General features: G+C 33.1%; 1 protein-coding gene across 1 annotated transcript in view; it reads left to right on the forward strand.

The window, feature by feature from the left end:
• The first annotated feature begins 10027 nt into the window (after nt 1-10027).
• LOC124375200 (protein-cysteine N-palmitoyltransferase Rasp) overlaps nt 10028-27507 on the forward strand; it is a 29031-nt gene continuing 11551 nt past the window's right edge. The window contains exons 1-5 of the mRNA XM_046833309.1: nt 10028-10289; nt 14937-15109; nt 15199-15390; nt 21478-21693; nt 26894-27034. Coding sequence (XP_046689265.1) covers nt 10187-10289; nt 14937-15109; nt 15199-15390; nt 21478-21693; nt 26894-27034 — 825 coding nt within the window. The 5' untranslated portion in view covers nt 10028-10186. The remainder of the gene's footprint in view (nt 10290-14936; nt 15110-15198; nt 15391-21477; nt 21694-26893; nt 27035-27507) is intronic.

The following is a 27507-nucleotide window of genomic DNA, read 5'->3' on the forward strand; positions in this document are numbered from 1 at the left end:
ATGACCGGGGAGGAAGAGGAAACTGTCATCGAAAGCGTCAGCTGATTCTACCTGTTTGTTTACATCAGCTGGCTCTCCCTGCACGGCTACAATCTGATCAATATGCCGTCTGAACACAATGCCAGACGTCAATTCAACTTCGTATATAACATTGCTGATCTGCTTTATTACTGTAGCACTAACCCATTTGTCACGGGTGCGATAGTCCCTAACAATTACATTTTGACCAGGATAAAATAGTCTATTTTAGTTCCAGAGAAATACTCCTTTTGCTTGTCGTGTCTTTTACTAAACTGTCATTGACAGGTTAGGCCTTAATAAATCTAACCTAGTCCTTAATTGCCTATTAAACATCAACTTTGCTGGGGTCTCATTGGTGGTAGCATGAACAGCATTTCGATAATCAAACAATATTCTACTTAAAGCTATATTTACATCTTCTTATCACGTAAAGCACATTTGATCTTATTCTTAGCATATTTGACAGAGTTCTCTGCCAAAACGTTACTCATGGGATGGTATGGAGGACTCAAAGTATGTCTGATACCATTGTTTGACATAAAATTATGAAATTCGAATGAGGAAAATGGTGGACCATTGTCACTGTGGACAGTCTCTGGCAGACCAAACCTACTGAACAAATCTCTTAAATGATTTATGGCTACATTGGCTGAAGTGGAAGCTACAGGAAACACTTCCAGCCAATTGCTGTGCGCATCAACAATTAGTAGATACATTTTTCCATTAATCGGACCTAAATAATCCATGTGAAGCCTTTGCCATGGACTTGAGGGATAATGCCACGTATGCAGCTGACACTTGCTAGGGTTATTTCTCTCCATTAAACAGGAAAAACAATTATTTGCCAGGGACACAATTTGATCATCAATATTAGGCCACCAAACATAACTACGAGCTATCGATTTCATTTTGACTATACCCATGTGGGATGAGTGAAGCTCGTCCAGCACATATTTTCTCATTTTGCTAGGAACTACTACTTTGTAACCCAAACCAATATATTATTTACTATAGACAAACTCTTCCCTCCTTGCAAAATATGGCAACAACTCCTTGTCATCCCCAGGGGATGCTTATTGGGCCACCCGTGCCTTACATAACCAATAACTTTGCATAAAATTGGATCTTTTAGCGTTTCTGCTTGTACATTTTCAAAAGTTAAAGGCACAGAGCTTTCCAAAAGACAATGCAAATAACTGCCCTTCCAGTGGTCATCGTCGCTCACTTCCGGCTCTTTCATTGTCAGTGGTAGCCTGCTGAACGCGTCGGGCATTACCGTGATCAGCTGATTTTATATATTCTATATTAAACTTGTACCCTGACAAAAATAAACTATAGCGCTGCAATCTGCTGGCGCTAAACACTGACAAACCCTTATGAGGACCAAATATTGATAGAAGCGGTTTGTGGTCCGTACATAAAGTAAATTCCCTACCATACAGATATTGGTTAAATTTCTTCACTCCCCAGACAATTGCTAGAGCCTCTCGATCGATCTGGGAGTAGTTTCTTTTCAGCATTAGTTAGCGTTCTAGGACTGGTATGCTAATGGTTTTTCGATACCTTCTGGTGTGACAACACTCAGGACCGCACCAGTCCAAAAGAACTCGCGTCTACCGCCAGCTTCAACGGAAGTTTTCCGTCATAGTGCGCTAAAATAGTCTCACTACTTAGCAGTTCTTTTACTCTATCGAATGCCTCAACACATTGCCTGTTGAATCAAATGGAAACGTCTTTCTTTACAATTGTACAATGGGCTTAAAATGCTTGACAAAATTTGGAAGAAATTTAGAATAATAGTTAATTAGCCCAATTAGCGATTTAATTTCTGTGACATTCTTTGGGATAGGTGCGTTCTTGATTGCTTCTACTTTCTTGGGATCGGTGTGCAAACCGTGTTTGTCAATGACAAACCCCAAATACTCTACTTGGTTAGCAAAGAAAGTACATTTACTCTTTTTGACAGTTAAGCCTTTCTCATTCAACCTCTTACACACTTCTCTTAACTTCTCATAATGAGCCTTATCATTTTCAGCGGTTATTAGAATATCATCTAAAAAATACTGCAATTTGATCTATTACCCTGGAGAGTCTGCTCTATTTTCTTTTGAAAAATAGCACTTGCTGAAGTTATGCCAAAAGGAACACGGGAATAACAAAATAAACCTTTGTGTGTACTTATGGTACACAGTTTCTGAGACTTGGATCTAACTCTAATTGGGTATATGCTTGACACAAATCGATCTTACTAAACTTCTCGCCCTTTTGCAGGTTTGCAAACAAACTCATCTATTCTTGGTAACGGAAATTTTTCTACTTCTAAACAAGGGTTCAAGGTTACTTTAAAATCACCGCAAATCCCTGACTGAACCACCATTTTCTTTAATACAGGAACTATGGGCGTACCCCAATCTGAGCTACTTTACAGGTATTAACACTTTCTCATCTACTCTAGCCTTAGCTAGTTCGTTTTCAACCTTGGCTTTCAGGGAAAAAGGTATTGGCCTAGGTTTGAAATATTTAGGAACCGTGTTTTCTTTTACTGTTAACTTTACAGGCTCGCCTTTAAAACAACCTATCTCGTCACTGAATACCTTAGGAAATTCTTTGAACAACTTGTTCTTAAGTTCAAGACACAACTATCGGCATCGGCTTTACTTATCTCAAATAAACCTGTCATTATTTTTTAAACGAAATTTCAACCCCTAGAGCACTTAACCATTCCCTACCTATAAGTGGGATGAGCACCGGACTTGATGACATACAAGTCCATTACTTTGTTTACTTTGTTATAATTAACTTCAACTTTGATCTTGCCTACAGGTGTGATAGGTTGATCAGTATAAGAGCTGAGGTGTCAACTTACTAGGTTCTAATTTACACATCTGGAAATGAGAATTGTAATATTCCTCACTGCAAACACTCACAGAAGCCCCTGTATCAACCTCAAACGTTTAAGCTTTTACCATTAACAATTAAATCAAGCTGAATTGGGTCTACCTTGACCCTGTCAGTCACCTTTTCATTCATCCTAAATAAATTGGCTACATCATCCACAAATTGCTCAGTGTCCCCTGAACACTGATTACTGTCATCAACACCTTCTAGGTAGTTATGTTTGCGATAATTTTTGGAATTCCAGTGCTTTTACTATCTCTAAAATTAGTCTTATCTCTATTTACATTTGTACCTTGCCGACCAGCTAACTTAGAACGACACACTTTTGCTATGTGGTTTTGTTTACCACAGAAATGACACTTCACACCTAATAACCTGCACTGTGAACGGAAATGCCCTGTGAGGCCACAACATAAACATTGCGCTCTGCCACTGCCACCTGGCGGAGATCGCCGCTGCCATCCAGAAGGCCTGGTGACGTGCCGCCGCTGACCTTGGCTGTTCCCCCTGCTCCCTTCCAGGCCGCTCCAGCGTTGTCGCTCCGTGCTGTCTGGGAATGCGTCTGGGAATGCGGTGCGCCATTTCCGAATCTCCCCCTCCTGGCCACCACGCTGCTCAACTGATGGATCCGCTCGGGTCTTCCGACTGATAGAGCTGCCGACGATTTTTTTTCTGCTTGCTCCATTTGAAAGCACTATTTTGGTCGCTTGCTCGAACGTTAACGAGGCTTCCGATAAAAGTTTTTGTTTGGCACTTTCACTTCTGATGCCACTCACCAGTCTGTCTCTCAAGTAATCATTTAGCGACGCGCCAAAGTCACAATAGGTTGTCATTTTTTTCAAAATTTGCAATATACTCGGCAACCGACTCGCCTTCCAACTGTACTCGCTTACTAAAACGATATCGCTCCGCGATGAAGCTAGGAGTCGGGAATAAATGTTTTTGCACAAGTTGCACCAGTTCATTAAATGTCTTTTCCGACGGTTTATTAGGAGTGCACAGGTCTCTCAACAAACTATACGTTTTTACCCCTATCACAGGTTAAAAGCGTACTGACCTTTTTACCCGCGTCAATGCTATTACAGTCCACATACAGCTCAAAACGTTCGATGTATGACGCCCAGGTTTCAACTGACCCGTCATATTCCCCGATAACGCCTATTTGCGCCATTATATTAGTTACAGGAAACGGTAGATCGTCTAATTGTACTTGCCACATCAACTAGTAGCTAAAATAATTTGGTTGCACACTACACTTCCTCCCACACTAATTGGTTTGAAACTAAAGAAAAATTTGTACTGTTAATCTTCGTGATGTTCACTCGCCATTTTGTGATGTTCACTCGATCAAAACTGTCCTCGTGTTGTTCGGCGCACGTGGTGTTCACTGTTTGATGTCCAGCGGCGATGCACACTCGGAATTTCGCACTAATACTAATTTCACAAATCCTCGTCGCCATTTGTGATGTTCGTGGCCGGTGGTAATAATTACTGGGTAATAAAATTACACCAATTAAGGAAAACTATTGTACTACATCTTGGTCGGAGGACGCGGGTTTCACGGACCGTGGGTAAAACTGGACTGGGCAGAACACTCGCTGCTGGAATGGTAAGGTACGTTGGCGGGGAGAAGTGGCGTGACCTCAGTAGCCAATAGGATTTATTCAAACAGTATGGTCTCATATTACGTCACATACATATAACGCCAACGGCCAGATCGATAATCAACATTCCTATCTTTACAAATATATTTTAGATAGCTGACTATTTATATTAGATTCAGATATGTACACCACAGTAAGCTAGGTGGGTTCATCTCACTATGGTTAGGGAGCTCTTCAGATAGATCCTGCATTATGAAAGTCAAGCGTAGCTGATACTTTGATGGGTGACCGTTGAGCAATCCTGTCCTTACAAAAGCCTGCCGGGCCATTGGTGGTGGTTCAAGCATCACTTCTAAACTGTTGGTCTGCAGGTTGTGTTAGAGAGGGTTCTTAGCACTAACTTTGCCTGGTAAAATAAGGCATTCTTTGATTTTTTACATAACTAAGTTTCTGTAATTGTAAGATTATTTCTAAGGTAAGAAAACTGTAATATTGGAACAAATGGGGTTCATGAGGTATCACCTTATCACTTAATCTTTCATCGGACCATTTGCCCTTGATATTGACCATCGCCTCAAATATAATGTTAAAGGAAAACCTCCTTCACTGGCACACAAAAGTACTGATTGGAACCAATTTCTGTATTTATTGTATGATATTCTAAAGCTGAGCATTCCCTTAAAATCCGGGGAGTACATAGAAAATTCCGTTGACATTTTTACTTTATCCGTACAGTCTTCTGTCTGGAAATCAACTCCTAAGTTGCTGAAAAAGAAACTACTAGTATAGTTAATTAGCTATTGCACATTAAAAATTTTCCAAGAAACGTAGTTGCGAAATCAAACAAAATTGAAGGAGTAATATGAAAAAAACATTTAAATAAATATAGCTTCAAAACAATGAAAAAGAATGTTAAAATATAAACAATGTATAGTTTCAGGAATTCGCGGCCAACCTTTCCCCTACAGTGATGACTGACTACTCATGGTGGGAATTGACCAAAATGATGACACATCCTCAAACCACTAAAAATGAAATGAAATGAACTATCCCTTCTATTTCTAAGTCTGACGATACTTGGGCGAAAAGTGAGATAGAAAAAGCATTGTTGTTTGCCGACCATAGTTTTAACTTGTTCAAACATAACCCTGTAGACAACAAATATGATGGAAGCCCTATAATACAGGAATTGCTAAAGTCGCTGCAAACCAGCTTTCAACTTCCATGCCGATAAGATCTTTCACAACTTTGGAAGTGAATAAAACAAGAGAGTTGAGTACTAAAAAAGTCCTGGTTATGATTTCATTACGAAAAGTTGTCATGAGAGTTCCCCAGAAAAGGAATAATTTTCCTAGCTATATTGTTTAATGCCAATCTAAGACTTGAGTACATTCCATCTCAATAAAAGCAGCCGAAATAGTTATTCCAAAACCACCACATCAGGTTTCTTCATATAGGCCGATAAGCTACCTATCAAGTCCTTCGAAGCTTTTTGAAAAATTAACTTTGAAACAGTTACAGCCATTGATTACTGAACTAAAAGTGATTCCAAATCATCAATTTGGATTCAGTTATCAGTATGCTTCAATTGAACAAAATCATGGTCAATTAAATCAAGCAAACACTTTAAAAATGAATTTTTGTTCTGCAGTGTGTATTAATGTAAGACATGCATTTGATAAAGTCTGGCATGATGGCCTTTGTTCATGATAAAATGACTTTGGCCTATACTTGTTATTTACAAGACATACTTCTACAATGTGATTAAATATTATTTATCTGAAAGATACTTTAGAATTAAATTTCAAAACTGTAATGTATTAAATATTATAATTATTATTATTTTATATAGTAACTTATGATTATGTTTACTGGACCTGTAATGATTTACCAAAGGTAGCTGGATACATCTATGTTTGGGATCACATGATGCTGTGAAGTCATATAGGGTGATTGAGTTCAATAAACCGCATTGGCTGCTCCCATCACGCCAGTCGCCACTGTCCTCATTCCACCACCACGTCCACTATCCAGCCCTGGCCTCTCCCACTTACCTTCTTACCCCCTAACCCTAAACCACGCACAGTCAATGATGTGACCGAAAACAATCTTTCATTTCAATTACCGATCCCCCGTGTCCCGTGCACAACAAAAACTATTATTCAAGTCTGACAAAGATTGAATCTTAAGTTCCACAGGGGAGTGTATTGGGCCGTTTTATACTCACTCTTCACAACAGATATACTAGCGAATCAAGCTATGTTAAATGAGACATTTGCAGATGGCACTGCAGTTATGGCTTCTCATTAAACCCCATTATGGTTTCATAGATCTTGCAAGATGCTTTGAATTCAATATCTGATTGGCTCAAACGGTGAAGAATAACAGTTAATGAAAATGATTCTTTGTATGTTGCATTTTCTCTTGACCTTCGCCGTAGCGTAAGAGTAAGGTTGTGGATCTCTAATCGAGAGGTGACGGGTTCGATTCCCAGGGAGGCCAATAAATATTTGTAAGTGGGATGGACCGTTTTCCCTTACAAAACGTTCAGTTCCTCAATTAAATGCCATTTAAAAAGAATGAACCCCTTAAAAAAGTGGAAACTTGTTCACATGTTTTCTTTAACAGTGTTGAACTAACTCAACAAAATAACGTGAAGTATTTGGAAATCCACCTAATTAACATGACGAACTCTCATTTGAAACATCATAGTTCGTTACAAATGTGGCGATTCATAGAGACACTGGAATTGAATATGTAGAAGAGAAGATCTCAAAGTTAGTTTACTACATAACTAAGCTTTAAGGACATAACAAATATCTTGATTTGAATTTACTGGAAAATAGTGAGCAAGTGTACAGACTTATAAGGATTCACTTCTTTAATTTAAGTGATCGGCTATAAATTCTTCATGTTTAGTAATATCTTTGGACGCTAATCAACTATTGTTTTCCTAAAATATCATATTGACTTGTTGGTCATATTTTATTGAATAGATTGTAAATGGTAAATAAAATTTATAAAAAGATTTAAAATTTTAATATATAGCCTTTATAGCTTCAAGCTTAAAGGTATGCATTTATCTAAACCAAAAGCAAGGCCAGACTATAATATACGCCAGAGTCATGATGCTGTGAAGTCACAAGACTCGTTCTACAGTTCCGCTTTATTCAATGGGAATAAGCAAACAATCGGCCTCATAATTATTAATACTTTATAGTTATTCATTTGGAAATGAAAATAACTAAACACCATGCTAGCCAGATAACGTTTTGTATTTTTAATAGGAGTTTTATATGGATATTCTTAGGGTCCCTGGTTAACATAAAGGCTTACTCCTATTTTAAAACTCTCTCCGGCCTACAGCTGATTGGTCTTGAAACCTCCCTTAAACCTTCTCGGACCCGGAGTCCCCTATACTCCGGAATATGTACGTTTAACTTTCTGCTGGCCATTCTGTAAATAGTTCGGCACTGTCTTAGCACCTGGCTTCGCTAAAAGAGTGTGCGCCAACCAACACATGATTTCAACGTCTTTGTTTTCTTGTCCTTTCTGTCATTGTTCCAGAATAGCGGAATCACATTTCCATCAACTTGACGTCAGTTCTAAAGTAAGTAAATATTTTAAGTACGTTCTGCCAATTATTTTTACCTATAAAGAATTAGTTGTGGTTGTGGAAATATAATATTTTATAGAATGATACTAACTTCTGGACTTCTCTTTATTTTTCGTACATTTCTCGACTTGTAAAACTTGTTGTCCTCTTCTGAGGACATGGGGCTTAAGCTGCTGATAATGTTTACATGTACGGTATGTTTCTTAGTACAAAATTTTGCCTTATAACAATAAATTATTATTTTTCCTTTTGACTGCATACTTCGGCATGTTTTCATAGGTTGATAATATAACACAAATTTATAATCTAAGCATAACTAGATGCTAATGAAATAGATCTTTTTCAGGAGTATTACAAGAGTTCTGCGTCAGGGATGAGTTAAGTGAAGTTTCCGATACATACATAACACATAACAAGTTGTATTTGTCTTCACCCCCAGAATAGCAAAATAACTATAAAATATATTAACAGAACAGATTTTTATATCATAATCCGAATAATATTATAAATGCAATAGTTCCTTTGCTTGTTTGTTTTGTTTTCACGCCTAAACTACTGAACCGATTGTACAGTACTGAAATTTTAGATGGACGTTCTTAGAATCCCTGGGGGAATATATATAGGTTCATTCCTATTTTGATAACCTCTCCGGGTTACGCCCCACTGGTCACTAAAGCCGTGAAAGATTCTATCTTGGTCTCTAAATTTAAAAGTTAATTGAAAGACCCTGAAATATAATCAACTTTTCTGTACATGTTTGATGAATTTAACTACTATTTTCAGTTGTTTACATTTATACTGTGTACATTTTCTAAGGAGTAATCATTGGTTTTTATGTTGTTTTGGGGTTTTAGCGATTAGGTAAGTACTAATCTACTTTAAAAAAATGTTCTGAATCATAAGATGGTCAGACTCTGACTCCAAAGACTCGGAAACATCGTCAAGAACTATGCTAAATTAAAGTTCGCTTGACTGTGCTTTTGAACCAATCCCAGCTCTAAGTGTTCTAAAACATTAAAACATATTGTTTAGTTTACAAAGAAAAAAACGTAAATGTTCTCATTTTTAGTATACGTTAAACTTTAAATTTTTAGAAAATGTTATGTATTAAATGGCAAAAGTTACTATAGCTATAATGCATACCTTTAAGCTTAAAACTATAAAGGCTATATATTAAAATTTTGTCTACAAAATTTCTTGTATGGATCAAAAAATATTATTTAAAAAACATTGATTTAATAGTGATGTTGTGAGCAACTTTGTATTTTTTTAATGTATAGAACACTACCGTCTAAAACAAACTTTTCAAACAAAAAATAAAATGAAATATTCCTGTAAACTTATGTCCTCCCAATTGGAATGGGATGTCATAAATCACAGAATGTAAAAAATGAATAAAAGTCATAGTCAAAACCAGCTGGGATATTATACGTAAAAAACAACAAAAGAAAAAAAGAATAATTATTATTCTCATTTAATACATATTGCAACCAAATAGATATAGATTTATTTCGTTTAAAACCATGGAAATTGGAAACTAATTTAGCTAAATGACTACAGTATGCTCTGTTTGGCAAAGTAAAGGATAAATTCAAATCGACGAAGGACAGTTAAAGCCTGAAACGCAGGGTTCCATTTTTGTAATATATAAAAATGACGTATCTCCAAAAATCCTATTTATACTAATAACTACCCAAATCTTTACACAGGAATAATCTAAACTATAACATTTTATTGGGGCAGCTGCAGAAAAAGAGATAATTTAAATTCAAAAGCAATCATGACATTTAGAACAGTGAAACTGTATGATATATTAACCATGCCTGCCTATATGAAAAAGGATTAGGTTATGTAATGCCCTATGTATGTTTTTGTTTGCAGTCGACAGTTGAACGAGTCCTAGGTACACAACCGGCGTCTGCTACCCGATATGGTTGTTTGAATAAATATTTTTATAACTTAAACATATAACTGTAATTAATGGATGTTATTACTAGAAGTTTATTATCAGGCCTACATAATTATATAGTAATTAACTGTATTTAAAATGCCATCCTCCAATTTACCAGTGTATGAAATTATAGTTTATGGTTTTGTTTGGGTTGCTGCAATCTGTTATTCATCCTACAATGTATATCTTGCAGGAAAATGTAAGTTGTATTTTTTCTTAAATTGTTATATTATATTGCTAGTAACATTACAACATTACAATTTTCATATAAAAATAATACATTTTGATTTTATATAGACCTGACATGTTTTTCTGTAAAAGGTTAATGTAAATATTTACTAACCATTATTATTTTAGAAATTCTTTCCAATGAGTTCTATGACAGTTAGAACAATGAGAACCCCTTTTTATTTCCTGCATAAATACATTTTTACTTTTTGTTTTAATTTTGTTGTTTTAACCCTAGAAGAGGCAATGGCTGTGGTTCTGTATTCCACCAACTTGACACAATCAAGTAGAATTTTAAATAAAAATAATTCCTTCAATGGTTAGGGTACGATAAGCGGACCCAGTTTTTTATATCGAAGAATGTAATCATCGATACCTAATATTCGCATCTCAAATCCTAGACTATCAATCGATATAAAAGTATCTATAGTCTTCAAAAACAATCATATGTTTATTACAATTTAAAAAAACTTACATTTAACACTTAACATTACAAAACATCAAAACCAACTGAGGCCTAGATTTACAGATCAAAGAAACCTTACAATATTTATAACTTGCCCAGCTTGATAGCAATGAGTAACAGCTTTTGTGAAATGGAGGAAAAAATTCTCTCCAAGGGTTACCAGGAGCCGAACGTACATGTTAAAGTCATTTAAACTAATCTCGTCACTTGTGAGAAATATCTCACTTATTTTCCTCGTATTCATCGCCATTTTCAGTCTCAAAATATTAGTTACTTCTTGCTGTTTATTTTTCAGCAACCAAAATAGCAGCCAGCCAGTTATAGTTGGTTTTGTTGTTTTGTAAAGCTAATGTAAAATTTTTGTATTTAAAATTGTAATGTACGAGATTCTTCTTATCACGGTAATTTATTGTAACTCTTATTGTGTACGATTTATACATACATCGAAGTTGGATAATACATTGAACCGTTTGATAATAGCAATTGAATAACGAGTGTAGGTCACTTATCAAAATCTCCCCAAATATATAAAACAAGTTGATTTTAATTTTACATAATTTAAATCTTGTTTAAATGTTGATATAACGACTACAGTTCTGTATCGGACCATCAAACAATTCAATAATGTAATTAAATTCATGCTATTGATATACCAATTCCACTGAAGCAATCAAACTAAAATTGGCTGCAGTATAATAAGCTTCAATGATCCAAATTATCGATTAGACATATATCCTAAACTATCAATACAAAATATAATTACAATGATTTACAATAAAATTAGATATTGCCAGCTTTTTCTAATATATTAAACAACAATATTGTTTAAAATTAATAAATCAAAGTAAAATCATTTGTGTGGTATTTGATTAATTGCCCCATGTACAGTGGCAATGAATATGCGTTATTTTCTGTCTCAAGCCGTCAGACATGTTTATCCTTCAATATAGTTAAGAAGCAAGTTTTATACTACTTTGTTACATTTAACAAATGCATAAGAGGTAGTTTTTAATTAATCATTAAATTATTACTTTTTTAGGTATAAAACGGTGGGTACGGTAAGAGTACGACATTTTGATTATTTATTGTTCAGTAGCTCAAGTAATCAGAAATATCGATGATTCAATTGTCATGGTGGCTGCCTATTGTACTGCAGCCCAAAAATTATCTGTTTCTAATTAGTTTTATGTTTGATATATTCTGTTAAAATATATGTTATTTTGTGTTTTGCTTTCGATTGTAGGTGTCGATAATCATTTCGATCTAATACTTTATAGTTTAGTTTGTGGCCAGATATAAAATTTCAGTCAATATAACTATTGAAAGTGGCTGCTGAAAACAGTAACTAACTAAACAGTGCTAAGTTTGACATAAAAACTACATTTGCATTTTTTCAAGGGCAAGATTTGGCTTTAAAAGTAACAAATGTGCTGTGTAAACCAATAAGTAGAAGGTTTTGGTTAGTGGATGTTAAGTATAACTAATCAGCTGATATTAAGTTGGTTTGTGGATTGAAAATAACTGCCTGAGCAACACATGAGTGTTGAACATAATAATCAGCTGTTCAAGTAAACAAAAAATACAAAAGATTGCAATGGGAATTTTGTTAGGATATTTTTTATATCTAAAAGAGGTACATTTACAAAGGTTTCGATTGATATGAAATATGTGTAGATATCTAAAATTGCCATTCAAAACTCAAGAAAACCTTTTAATATTATAGATTACTAGCAAATTAACTGTGGCTTAGCTCAGAATTTTGTGGGCTTTGTACATGTATGACTGAGCACTTCTAGTTCCAGTGAATTATATTTTTTACACAAATGTTGAGTTTGCATTGTTGCCATGATTAAGAAATTATGTCAAAAAATGTATATTTATGGCCATTGTAATTTATTATGATCTTACTATTTTTTGTGCCATAGGTGATTTTGCCTTGTTCTCCGATCAAGGAAATATATATACATACATAGGTGTGAGAAGCCTACTTCTGTTATAAGACAACTAAGATGGGTTTTATAACAGTCTTTTATAGACATATCTAAAACAATGTTTACACAGAAAATTTGATTACATTTATTAGGCTCATTTAATCTATACCATTATATAAAAATCCTTTTTCTATTTACCCGATTTTTGTGTGTATTTTTACAATATTTTAATAGTTATTCTACTGTTTGGAGCAGAGAAGAATCTAACAAATCAGTACAGTCATTCTTAAGTGTAACTAACCTGACTTTGTAAATGTTTTGTGTAATTAGTAATTTGTGTAAATTAAATTTGCATTTAGAAAATTTGATACTTGTTCTACGTTTCACTGTACTATATTGTATAAAGAGTTAGGATTAGAATAACAATATTAAGGCAAATTTTCTTATTTTTTATGTAGAACATAAATGGTTGGTGAAAAATATGATTTCCAATTAAAAAAAACCAAAGTGACTCCAAAAATACTGCATAACACCAGTGGATAGTTTTCAAAACCATACAACATTTGTTTAAAACTTTTTCTCTAAAGTGTGTTCCTGGGTACGCATATCAGTGTTGTGGGACTTTTGGCTCACTCTGTAAATTGTAGAATATATGTTAAACTAGTTATATAGCTGAAAACGAAATCAGATTGCATATCTTATATGTAGTTTTACTGATTCTGTGTTAGTTGATGTCTACAGCTTTAACAGAACTAATTGAGTTTGTCTTAGACCAGATAGAAAACTAACAACACTTCTGCCATTTTCCTAGACTATAGGGAGGCTTTCTAATGCCTGGGCCATAACTTGATATGCAGGAAACTTGAAAGACTAGGAATAAGAACCTCAGTCCTAGAATGGTTCAAAAGCTACCTAAAAGAATGTTCCCAAATTGTGGAACTGAAAAACTTATCAAATGAAGCTACAACAAACTGCAAATCTTAAAAAAGTGAGCTGACAAGAGTCCCATAAGGCTCTGTATTAAGCCCGATTCTTTTCATCTTGTTTACTGACTTCCCCAAGAAAATTTGCGAGTGAAATTGCCATTGCAATTATGTACGCAGAAGACACAACAATTTTACTCAATGACAACACAGCTCAAGGCCTCTACCTTAACTCAAAATCAGTCATAAGCAAAGCAATTGTTTACTCAAAGAACAATAATCTAAAAATTAACCCTTCCAAAAACCACATCTCTAAATTTCAGCAAGACATAGTCCCTCAAATAGATGATGTAATAATAGAATCCCATACAAAATTTCTCGGTATTACAATTGATAACAAATTAATATGGACAGAGCACATAGACCACTTGTGCAAAAAAAAAAAAAAATCAGTGCTAGAATATATGTTGTCTGAAGAATTAACTACATCAGTGGACTCTTTGCAGCCAAGACAGCAACTTCGCCTTGATGAAATCACATCTGAGATATGGCTTGACAGCGTGGGAAGGAACTTCAGCCATAAAGCCAAAAGAATTCTTGCTGATCTTGATCTTCTACAGACTAGCAGACCAGCTTTCACCAACCTAGGAATCCTCACAGTGGTGGCTCTCTACATACTTGAAACCATAAAGCATGTAGATTAAATAAACTCTATAAGAAACCATGACCCTACACTACTATAACCCTTGACACGGCTCCAAGCTGGTCCTTCCCGTACATCGAACTACTCTGAGGAAAAAAAAAACCGTCTTAAGCAGGCTGTAAACTGAGGAACCACCTACCACACTGCCTGAGAGACCTGACTGGTAATAAGCTGCACCAGGAACTAAAGAAGTGATTGGTCAAAAGACCGGTCTACTCATTAAAGGAGTATTTTGAAAATACTGAAAAGTAACATGTACTTTTATGTATTTGTGACACCACTGTAATTCTTAACAAATGCACAATAAGGAAAATTGTATTGTATCACTGTTTGTTCAATAATAAATGTAAAAAAAACTGTTCCTTTACTATCCTTCCGTAGTCAAAAAGTAAACTTAATTAATGATCTATTATAATAACTAATTCTAAATTTTGATAAATTTATGAAAACTGAATTAATTTAAATTCATTTTGATCTGCTTCAATTTTTGACAAAAAATTTTTGTTTCATCACAGTATTTTTATCCAAACTGTACATATGGGAGAAAACAAAATAATTTGTTTGGATATTCATAACCAGTTTATATATTTTACAGTATTTGACCACACGGCCATTGGTGATGACTTCTCTGACAACTGGCATGGATACAAGAAAGACATGGCAGACTATGAGTGGACGACATGGCTGCCATTCTTACTGTACACAATGCCACCCTGGGTAGCAGCTCATATCGCTCTCACTCAAGTAACACGCTGGATATCACCACAAGTAATAACCAGTTGACTACCTTCACTTTACGCATTTCACTAGTTCTGTTAATTACTTTTCTCAAACCAGCCTTACATTTTTGTCAACAGGGAGTTCCGGGAGCACAGAGTTTAATTACTCTGCTATTTATAATGGCGCACTTTGGTCCTGCATGTGTGCTGTTCGTCATCACTCAAGTGGTTGTGTACTACCTAATATTGAGACTCAAATCTGTCGCTCTTGTCTGGCTGTTTGGAGTACCTTTCCTATTAGTCTCATGCTTTGGTTTACAAGAAACATGGGTAAGAAAGTGTTATTTTCTTTATGATTATTGTTATCAATGCAGATCATATGTACACTCTACTTCTCAACATTGTCATTAAGGCTACTGTGGGTACTTGGAGAAATTTTCATTTACTTGTTCCCCTCTGTGTGGTAATGGAATTGAAAAAATTAATCTAAGGATGTTAATGCACAATTCCTATAGTAATTTTAGAAATTCAGCTATATTCATCTCATCCTATTGTATTGCTGGAGTTATTCAGTTACATGTTAAGCATGTACACATATCCTTGGTCATTTGTGATATTACTATAATTATAACCATCTGTTTTATATCTATGATACATAAAAATATAAAACCTATCATGTTTAAAGAAGAAATTAAATTGTCTAATAGACTGTTTTGTTAAAATAATGTATACTTTTTTAATTACAGGGAGAAATTAAAAAGTAATAAAACTAAAAACCTTTTTACTATGTAGAGTAGAAAAATTGTAGTTTTATTAAACATGAATATTTTTATTATATGTTAGGTTTGAATTAAATCCATGGTTTAAAAATAACACCGACTATATAATTATTTACCAAATTATACATCATTTAGTCAAAAAATCGAACAAATAAAGTAAGACATACTTATTTTATGCATTTATTGTTTTGATTCTGATTTAATATATTAACTGAAACTTATATAACATATTATCTGGGTTTCAAACAATTATAAAAGTAAATATATATTACAAGAAATAAATAGTGTGCTTACATCATTTTTCAGGCAACTGTTGTGGAAAATAAAGATCATGCTTGAAGCCATTTTGTGATAACTCTGTATTATGCAGAGTTCCAAAACATGAAATTAGATACGGATTGTAGGGGCATTCACATTAGATTGTTTGTGCTGCATTTAGTGTAAAATTTGAAAGGTATAGAAATACTAGCAGTACTTATGGCTTCACACACAATTTAATTTTGAAAAACAGGGACACCAGGAGCATATTCTTTTTAAATGGCATTGAAAACAATCCTGAGATAGGTGATAATCACTGAAAGATATTCCAATCTCTTGATCCATTTTAGATTTAAGTTTATTAGAGATGGAGCTCTGAAGTCTCCAATTCTCCAATAGTTTTAAATTTGTACACAAGGCCTTTTGGCATCCAAGATGCCAACAGGTGTGAATCAAACAATTTGTGTACAAAATTTTAAAATATTGGAGAATTGTGTGATTCTTTCAAAGAAAAAAATTTGTTTTCCATAAAGGAGCGCTCCTCCTTCAATCATACATTCTGTATGTAATCTATGATTAAAAAATTATATTGTATCATCATGTTCACAAGATGGTCTTGTTCTTTCTAAATGAACAAAACAATGAATGATTTATACTCTTCTATGCTTCTGATAGATTCATAAATATTCCAATTACAGTATTTTGTTTATCTACATAGTTAATCAGAGATTGTATGAAATGCACTGCAGAGATATGATTGTCGAATTTCATTTTGTATGTTCATGTTGACTGTTATCTGATTAACTGTTCTCTTTAAAAATTATAAAAGTCTTTTATACACTATTGTTCTACCTTTTTTATTTATTTTTATGGATTCATTTTTGAAATTGTTATGACATTTTCTGTAAATAAAGGAAGTTTATGGAATGTGCTTGAAGAAGATCAACTTGACTAATTTTTGTGAGGCACAAAACTTATCATATTAAAGACATTTCATCTGAACCCTAAGATTGTCTTTTTTAAATCTATTAAAAAGTAACAAAAATGACACATCTTTTAGAAATTTTACATATTCTCTTAAGATTTAAGCACAGTGACTGTTTAAAGTATGAAATGGAAATGTACAGATATCATACGTATTTACAAATACCATTTGTAAATTCATTAGCCTGTCTCAGCTGATAAAAACTTATAAGGTAACTCTTTTTGTTCAAAATGTTTATTTATGTTGTTTTATAACATAGACCAAAAGTGGCACAGTAAGACACAATTTTTAGTGTCTCTTCAGATTTCAAGATGGCTAATGTTCAATTTTGTAAAATAAATGGTTATATATGTTAGCTATTAGGTATTCTGGAGCAATACGGAAGATATTTTTTTAAGGTTCTCAGATCATCATAAGTATTATCATTCTTATATGTATTTTGATATTAAGTTTTAAGATTGTGGACATAAAGTTTTAGGGAGTATACAATATCATTGAATCATTACAATTGAATATATTTACAAGAAGTTCCCAATTATTAATTGCAACCAAAACTAATCAACATTTCTAGAAACCACTTTAAATGATTACTCTACATATGTGAGAACTCATGAAGTGGAGGAAATTGATTAAGGATTGTGTTGTCATTATGGCAAATACTAAGTAAGGATTTTTTTATCTCTACCACCTATAGTGATTTGAGGCTCTTCTGTTATTTGATTTCAAGTAAGAATAAAAACTTCATAGCCAGTTATTCAACAAGCTCCAAATCATTTGTTCATGTTTAAAATTTAATTACAGGCAAGGTTTTATTTACTGGAAAAACCATATAAATAACTGCACAAACATGACTGGATAGAAAATAATCGAAATGCTACTCCCATTCTCAAGCCACTGGTAAAAGTTATCCCCTATAGAGAAGATATTTTCAGTGACTCATTGCTTAGTAGTCTTTTGTTGTTCTTATTCAACACTGTAATTTAAATAATTTAAAGTTACTAGTTATTCAAGGAAATACACAAAGTGAGATAGAACATATTGTCAAAGGAATGTTTAACCTTTTTAATTGTAAACAATTTACTCCTCACATTTTTCAGACACACTGTTTACGGACAGAATTTTGATTCCAATGTAAAATTTTGTCTGCAATGTTTGCTCCCAACTCCCACTCTACGCATAACTTGCATTTGGCATGTTAGCCTGTGTATTGTTTCAAATCTGCTTTGTATTGACAAAAACATGTGAAATAAATCCTATATTGCTTGCTCATAAACATATAATGGTGGTACTACTGTAGTCTCCTGCAGTTTTTTTTCTGAAAAAGGTCAGTACTGGCAGTGTATAAACAACAAATAATTAATATTAATATAAAAATTACTTTAACATATCCTTATTTCATAGAACTGAGGCAGGGAGCTCTGTGTAGCCACTTCTGCTGCTCATCCAAAACATGAAAAGTGCACTGTAAAAATGTCAAACTATATGGATGAACTATAAGAAAAATGTTTACATATTTAATATTATGCTACTACATTTACTAGTTTAACATTTACCACAAACTTCTATGTCATGATGTCATTGTCAAACACTAAATGTCTAAAAAACTTCATCAAGATTATTAAAATATCATATTAAAAACTAAATTAAGAAATATTACATATCATAAAAGTTATACGAAATAAAACAATTAAAAATACAGACAATAGTGGCTGGTGTTTTAACACAACATATACTGACCAACAATACATATGCACGTTTGTGTCATAATGTAGGTCGATATAATCTATTTTTTATTGTTTCACACTGTCACACTCCATGTCAACTAGTTATGATTTTGGCGAAATACTGGCCAGTAAACATTTTATTTTAGGACCAACCATGCGATTTATCGTTTGTTGGAATTTATGCAAGAAGGACCAGCCGTGTGATCTATCGCCGGTGGACTTTCATAATTTTTCGTAATGTTCACGATTTACAAATCACGAGATTATTTTTGTATTCTATATGTATTCTTTTATTTATTTTTTTTATCTTTGTTGTTGTCATTACAATTTTGAAAAACGGTAAACGGGTCTATATTTCAGAAGGTATTTTATCTAAAAAAATACTATTTAATTGATTTTAATATTCAAAGTGGCGGACATGTAATTTTTGTTTGATGAAATATCTAATAAACCACTGTTTTTATCAAAATTTTATGACGCAAAACAGTTTTAAAATAACTTTTCTTTTCCAAAAAACATTTAAAATCTAATAAATGCCAATAACAAAATTATCTTATAAATGTGTTAATTTGGTTATGTTTACATTTATTAGATGTTAAAGGTTCAATAGTCAGTTTCAGTGTTGCAATTTAACTTTAGTAACAGCTGGTTTATATAACAGATGTTCAAATACTGTCAAATTATGGGCCATGTGTAATACAAAACCTTCCATAAAATAGTTTTATCTTAACCGATTGTTATTTAAAAAATTTTGAATGTGTGGGCCACGTCTTATCACAGTAAATCTGCTCTGAATAAGTTATTTATTTTTTGATTTTAATAACTTTTGTGTAATTAGATCTGTTATAACATCCACTAAAAACTGTTATACTTGTAAATCTTGCTGGGTTATAAGACATTGAAAGTTTAAAGTTTTAATGACCGTCATTTTCAAAATACTAATGATAATTTTATGATTTTTTCCACAAACTGGCCTTAGTGTTATAAACATTTGAGCTAAATTTAGTATAATTTAATTTATTAGTTTTTAAGATGTTAATTATTTTTATAAAAAGCACACATATACAAACAGATGGGAAACTAAGCATAGGAGACCCTTGTTCATATAGTGAAATATGTTTGTCTTGACCTAAGCAATAATATGGTATACCTTTGTCCAGAGTTTAATAGCTTTGGTGTCATCACAAACAGTATCAATCGATTTGTATGTCACAAAGTCTCCAGGCAACAACTGTTATATCCATTGATGCCTACACTTTTTTTGCTGCTAAAATTGCTCTTTCTGACAGCCACTCATGATTAATGATCGTGTGTACATCAGGAAATATCTGGTTAATGAAAGCATCTTGCTAATTAACTATTGTGTAGGAATCGCTCAGTAATTTTATGCATCCTGTTGCATCTCCAGTAACTTTTCCATCGCCGATATCTAATAGTTCTTTTGAGAATGTTTCAGCAGATGGATCCTGAAGCATTTGAACACGCATATGTACTTTTAGTTGTAATTTTTCAATATTACGCCACAGTGGTGATAATTTCAAGCAAGCTTTGATTTCATCAACACACGCTGAACGTGGAATGATAGGAAGTGTTTCTCTAAAATCACCTGAAAGAAGTAACAGAGTACCGCCAAATAGTTTGTTGTTGTTTTCAAGGTCTCTCAGTGTACTGTTTAACGACTCATGTACGAGTGTTTGTGTGCCATAGTGCATTCATCCCAGATTATAATTTTACACTGTTTATGTTGCACACTGCATCAAAAAAAGAGAATCAACCTTGTCCTGCCGAAACTGTGAGCATAATGCGATTATAAATGGTTCTTTGATCCTCATTCATTAATGGGTCATTGCGACTAACAATCGTTACCATTTCTACAGTGTTTCATTGTAGTTCAAGATTCACGTCAGTGTTTATTAAATCAGACGCACTTCGATTTGGTGAATACATACCGAAATGACTGAGTGCTAAGTTGACCATGATAATGCAATGATCCTCATTAGCAATCAATGCTTCATTGTACATAGCATCGCTGAGGAATCGTTAGATCTTTGCACTGTGTATGATGTTGATGCAAAATATCATCACTCATTGAATCTTTGTGATTATCCCACAATGTCTCTGCTCGGACCGGGAAACATGTAGTCAGCACTATAGCAAATAGTAGACGAATTTGATTTGCTCTACAGTTCAATGCTGCTTCAGCAAACATACACTCACACTGATTGTTGTCTTCCAGCAAGCCGAGTGCAAAGTATTCATCTTTATACGTTGGATACTATTGTCCATTCACTTAATGTATATGTTGCTTACATATAAAATGTCGTCCTGGTCCTAAAAGGGTTAAAAATAATGTTAACAAATAAATAATTGAGTTAATTTTTATTGATTTCATAGTTTGATTTAATATCTTTTACTTGATTAAGCACCATTTACTTTTGATGTGTGAAATGTCATGTGCAAATAAAAATATTGATTAATAAAATAAAATAATTGAGCTAGTTTGAATCAGTCTCTGAAAATTAGTTTTTAATTTTAAAATACAACCTCTTTATTCATAAAATATAACAATGCTTTGTAATGAATGTTAAAATGTACTATAATTAGGATTTATCTCATTACTAATTATTCTTGTTATTGAAGATTAAAATTTGAATGTTTTTTTAAACCGCAGGAACACACAGGCAAGTCTGATCACCAGTTTACAATGATGTTGGTGAGTACAACATGGTTGAACTTGCACTGTATCAGCTTCAGCCTGGAAACACTTGCGTCTGCTCCAAGTAAAACAACAGGTACAAGGATGTTCTACGATCTTCTCGGCTACAGCTTATATTTTCCTACGTATTTCTTGGGTCCATTTATTATCTACACCAACTTTGGACCTTATGTAAGTGTCTCATCCTCTTGGTATTGCAACAATACTTAATAGTACTGTAATAATAATAATTTTTGTATGAAAATGGTTACTAATTTAGGTTTCCTTATATTTATCCACGGAGTTCTAAAGACATTATTACAAATAAAATAGTTTTATTATTTATTTTGATGTAACCACGTCACATGTGGATGGATATTTTTGACGTTATAGGGATTCATTTCTGAGAGTGTGAATGGTGAAATATAATTTATGTATGACAAAAAATACTCTATATTAAGCAATATAAAACTACAATTGTACTATATAAGACTAAAAGGTTGCATATATACATCCAAATTTATACTGCAAATCTAATCAAATCATAGGATAAAAATAACTTGTTATGGGAAATATCAGTAGTGTTCCAATATCTATCTAATGAAAGTGGTATTTGTTATATTTTATTTATGACGGCTGTCCAAAAAGTATCCTCTGTTTGTTCACTGTATGGCAAGTGGAGGGGGTAATGCAAACCATTGTTGCATTATATTGGACATCCGGTCTATCATCATCCAACCTTGGTACAGTGAAGATCATCGTAGTGCTTTTTAGTTTTCTGTAGCTTTTTGAAATATTTTCTGTCATAGAAAATCTTGCCAAGTGTAAGGCAAATGTCATGTGGATTTTCACAGCCATGTATATGAATTCAGAAGCAGCAATTCACAGAAAATTTTGCACTGTTTATGAACCAAAAAATATCAAGTGAAGGAGTTTGTCAGGAATGGGTTACACTTTTCATTAATGGCTTAATAAATGTCCATGATGAAGAGAGAAGTGGTAGACCTCTGTGGTTACCCAGGTTGGTTATGAACTTGTCAAGAAAATCAACAGATGGATTTGTAATCAACAGTTCACTGTCTTAGAGCTTTGTGATGAATTCCCATAAATTTGTAGGTCTGTTTTGTATGAGATAGTGGTAGAAAGGCTTAGCTACGAATACTTCTGTGTTCGATGGCTCCAAAAAATTCTGTCATAAAGTCTCAAAATTCAGCAAATGACCTCTGCTCTTGTCTTTCTCATGTGCTACGAACAAGAACAAGCACTCTTCAACAGAATTGTAAAGGGTGAGAAAACGTGGGTTAAGTACGAGCAGGTGGTTGGGCTCTCACCAGTTTGAGGACGACAAAGAACTCAAAGACACAATTTCTAGCTGGCTCAATGCACAAGCAATAAATTTATAAGCAGAAAGATTTTCTAAGTTATGAGTGCATAAATATGATGTGTTTCAATTTACATGGAAATTATGTTGAAAAATAGAGGAAAGATGTAGTTTTAAGTGTTTTGAGTTTTACTAATATTTATAACAAATTGAAGTTTACATTCTGAATGGCCTTTGTATTGGTACACATTATATTTTTGAATAATGTTATTGTTTATTTGTGCCTTAAAACTACTTTTTTAATTTTGGGTGTTACATTTTATAGTTGTCACAAGCATCAATGTAAAAAAGTTAGAATAATATTATGCATTTCACATTTGTGAGAATAAAAGTTGCAAGTAAATCTACTTAAGCTATACATTCATAAACCTTGGAAAGTTCTAAAACTCCATAAACCAAGATTTATGTGTGGAGTTAATGTTCTGTAATGGTTCCACTACTGTTAACTAGCAAACAAGATAAGCTTTATAGCACTGGTGCTGTGAGATAATTTACTATATAATCTGGAAAGCAGTGAAGTATATGCATCAAGTTAAAATACTATGTTTTTATTATCTTTTTATCCGTATTATTTCTTTTATAAAACAATATATATATGCCAACTTGGCCAAAGACTGACCTTGTCATATATGACATATGTTGTTTTTGAAATCAGTAAAAAATCTACATTCTTTTGACTAAGTAAATAAAACTTACTTGAACCCTACACCACCTGCTTACTGGTTTATTAAAATTTTGCATTGTAATATTAAAAACTAGAAAACATTTAATTTAAATATTTTTCATATGTTCACAAGAGAAAGATGACTACAGTATGTATGAGTGCTTGTGTAAGCTAAGTGACCGCTGTACATAGAGTGTGACAACAAGATGGGATTGTATCATAGAACAAACCAAAGTTTTTTTGACACCTCTTTCTGTCAGTAGTTTCTTGGCTTTGATGAGTTCAGTAACCTAAGGTTATGTCATGCCTGAATGAGCATAAAGTATGTATGTGTAACTATATGCTTCACTTTTTTTACACCAGAAGAAGAGAATTGGTTGCAATCCTTGGAACATAGTATTCTTGGTAAATGTCCAAAATTTTGTTTTTCTTTGTAATCAGTCATTATTAGTAATAAAATTTAAACCAAGAATTGCCACTGTTTTAAAATATTAGTAATTTTTAAAATTGTTGCCAGATGAGAGGAAAAATCACTTTTAGTGTCTATAACCATCTGTCAATATGCAAGTCCAACATCTGAGCAATAGCAATCAACTGCTAAATATTGTTTAATTAAGTTTAAAAATAGTAAAATATAATTATATTTTTGTTATCACCATTGAGATGTCATCAAGGTAAGGCCTACAAAACAAAAGAAAATCGTTCTTTTAGTATCTAAGTTCCTTAAATAAAATTTGGGAATAATACATTTCTTAAATCTTCAGGAAAAAGTCATATGTAACATGACAATATGTAGTTTTTATCTGTATTTGGTGAATATGATTATATATACTGGGTGTCCATTTTGACTGGAGCATTTTACCTACTTTTTAATGACTATTAAAAGTATGAATTTAGAATTTAAAAATTTGGCTGTCTATTTCCAATATGGTTGTCAACTTTTAAAATTTCCTTTGGAACATCCTATAATTCTTTCTAATTATGGACATAAGCAATCTTCCAACAAGATGGTGCTCCTCCTCATTTCGCAAATCCTGCCAAGCGATTACTAAATGACAACCTTCATGGCCATTGGATTGGTCGTGGAAGTGATTTTTTAGATTGACCACCCCCCACTCTAAAAATCCCCAGATTTCACTGTGTGTGATTTCCTTCTATGGGGTTACTTAAAGGAACAAGTTTATACTCTTAGCTTCAATAATGATGAGGAATTAAAACAATCAATTGAAGAAGAACTTCCCAGAATACCGTAGAATTTCTTCGTAAGAGCTTACAATTAATTTGTTAAGCGCTGTTGTCAGTGTGTCGCTATAGATGGATTACAGTTAGAATAATTGTGGACTGTAATTGTAGGTTATTTAATGGGCTATGTTCTAATTTTCTGATTGAAATGCTTTATTTCTCTAGCATATGACAATAAATAATTTTACAAAACCAAAAATACTGTTTTTTTACTGTTTTTAAAGTATAATTTTTCAAAATTTTTCAAAATGTTACCGTTTTGTTTCAACAATTGCTAGAGAGCTGAAATTTAATGTACTACTCAATGTATGTTCTTATTTAAGATTTTCTTCTGACTCACTGTTGGCCATTCACTGTTATGATACATATTATATTTGCATTCAAAAGTAGATATTTACATATAGTAGAGAGATATTTAAAGTTTTAATGTTTTATCACTAATGGATAAAAAAATATAAAAATGTTCAAAAATATTTGTGACCTGACTTAGGTGGTAAGTATTTTCATAGTATTACATGTACATAACTCATGTTAGCAATTTATTAATCATACTAAAATTCTGTCACTGAACCTGGATAGAATAACTAATAGTCTACTTAACAATAAACACAATTCCCTTTTTTATTTTGTATAAAATTACTCACACAATGGTTCTAGCCATGTCAAAACATCTAATTTTTAAAATTTTAAGTTGCTACTGATTGAGTAAGTTGAATTAGCTCCATAACAAAATTTAATCAATCAACTGAAATCCAAGAAGAGATAGTTAAAATGATTGTTAAACAAAAACCAGTTATTGTAAGAGTATAACAAGAAATCTCATTGAATCTCAATCCAAATCAATCAATCTCTTTATTTTTCTACAGTTTGATCATATTTTTACGATAGGTACAGGTTGTGGAAAGGAACATATTTTGTCAGTACATTTGTTATTGCCAATTACGAGTTAAGTGATACACTAGCTGGGAGGCATTTTATCTCTATTCATCGTGTTTTGTATAATATTTACTTACTTTTGTTGCATTCGATCCGGCCTCAGCACAGTCCACTTCCATCCTGTCATCTTGTCTACTGCTTCTGTTGTTCTGTTCTGTTTTTTGGGGCTTCTGGTCAAATCCCTATGTACACTCTTTGTAGACTTGAAAGATTGATGTTTCCATTAATAAGCATATGTTGAGATTTTCTCAACCAGCAGAATCCAAGAAGATGGATGGGATGGATGGGAGAAATGACCTTGTTCACTAGTCTTTGAGATCCCCTGGTCTTATCCAGCTTAACTTTATCCTTTGGGCTTCATAAAAGATTAAGTGTAAATGATGTAGACTCAGCACATATCGTCACTGTAGCAGCAGAAGTAGGGGTAAACAGCAGATGCAAACAATCTATATTAGGATGAGCTTGGCATTGTATCTACACAAACAGGAAGAGTTTTGATTGTTGTTTTAATCGTTATACCTTATTTTCATAATGATGTTTTGTTTTATTTATACATAAGCATAAAATTTAAGATAGTTTGCCTAGTATTGTGATTTTTTCACAAATCTGTAAGTGTTCAGGAAAACAAGCAGGCTACATGATTCAAACAAATTTTAAATTTCCTTGAAAACAAAACATTAGTGACTCCAAAGATGTAAAAAATTTAACATTCCAAACCTTAATGAACCCTGAAAAATGCTCACTTTTATTAGAATTGCCTGGATGTACAATTTATAGTAGCATAATTAAAATGATAATTAATAAAAATAACTCAACCTATTAAATTAAGACAGCTTTGTGGCGATTACATATTAGATAATGTATCAGATTATACAAATTCATCCAAATTAAAATAATAAAAATCTTTATTTATAAAAACTCTTTTCAAGTTTTTTTACGGACAACCTGGTCTTCTCATGTAGGTCCTGGTGAAGCCTATTGTAAATTGAGAGATGCAGAGATGGTAAGGTCCATTTGTTAATGCTTGCAATGTATTGTTATAATTTTAAAGCTGTAATTCTCTAATTATTTGAATATTTGACATTACACATTTTGATTACTTTGTTTGATTATCTAGGTTTCAGCATAACACAAAGCAAATGGTACAATAAAAGCGTTTTTGATCTCAGATGTACCGGTCTTTTGAGCGATGGACTGTTGAGAGAGTCAGCACTTTTGTATTGAGCTTACTCCGTTATCTGTTGTGGGCAGCAGTAACTGAGGCTTCCCTTTACTTCCTGTACATTCACGCACTGCAATACCACATGACGGTGAAAACAGGTTTTTATGATCTAGTGTTTATGAATAATATGAAAAATATGTTGTTGCTAAGTGCCCCTTAGTATATAAAGTCAGATTTTGTTTGTATACTTATAGATGGTATATTATTACATTATTGTACATTAGAGTATGAAATATGTACTTTTTAAAATGTTATGTACTTGTTTGTTGAGTTTTCAGCAACACAACAGGATACTATAGTAATAACTATATTATCAATCAGGATAAGAAAACTATCAATGAGAGAAAAAGAGGATAGGATAGTAGTAGTTGGACAATACGCTATCCTTTCTTTTCCATCTAATTCATCCAAAGACAAGATAAGCGAGCTTGTCTCTATCAGATAAAAAAGGACATTTCATGCTCTAGTCTTGTGTTGTATGTAATGCAATTAAGCTATTCACCTCTAGCTCTGTACTGTCTCTGTTTGACATCAGTAGCACAGTGTTATCAGCATGCATTA

The sequence above is a fragment of the Homalodisca vitripennis genome, chromosome 1 (assembly GCF_021130785.1).
Source record: "Homalodisca vitripennis isolate AUS2020 chromosome 1, UT_GWSS_2.1, whole genome shotgun sequence".
In the NCBI taxonomy this organism is placed as follows: domain Eukaryota; kingdom Metazoa; phylum Arthropoda; class Insecta; order Hemiptera; family Cicadellidae; genus Homalodisca; species Homalodisca vitripennis.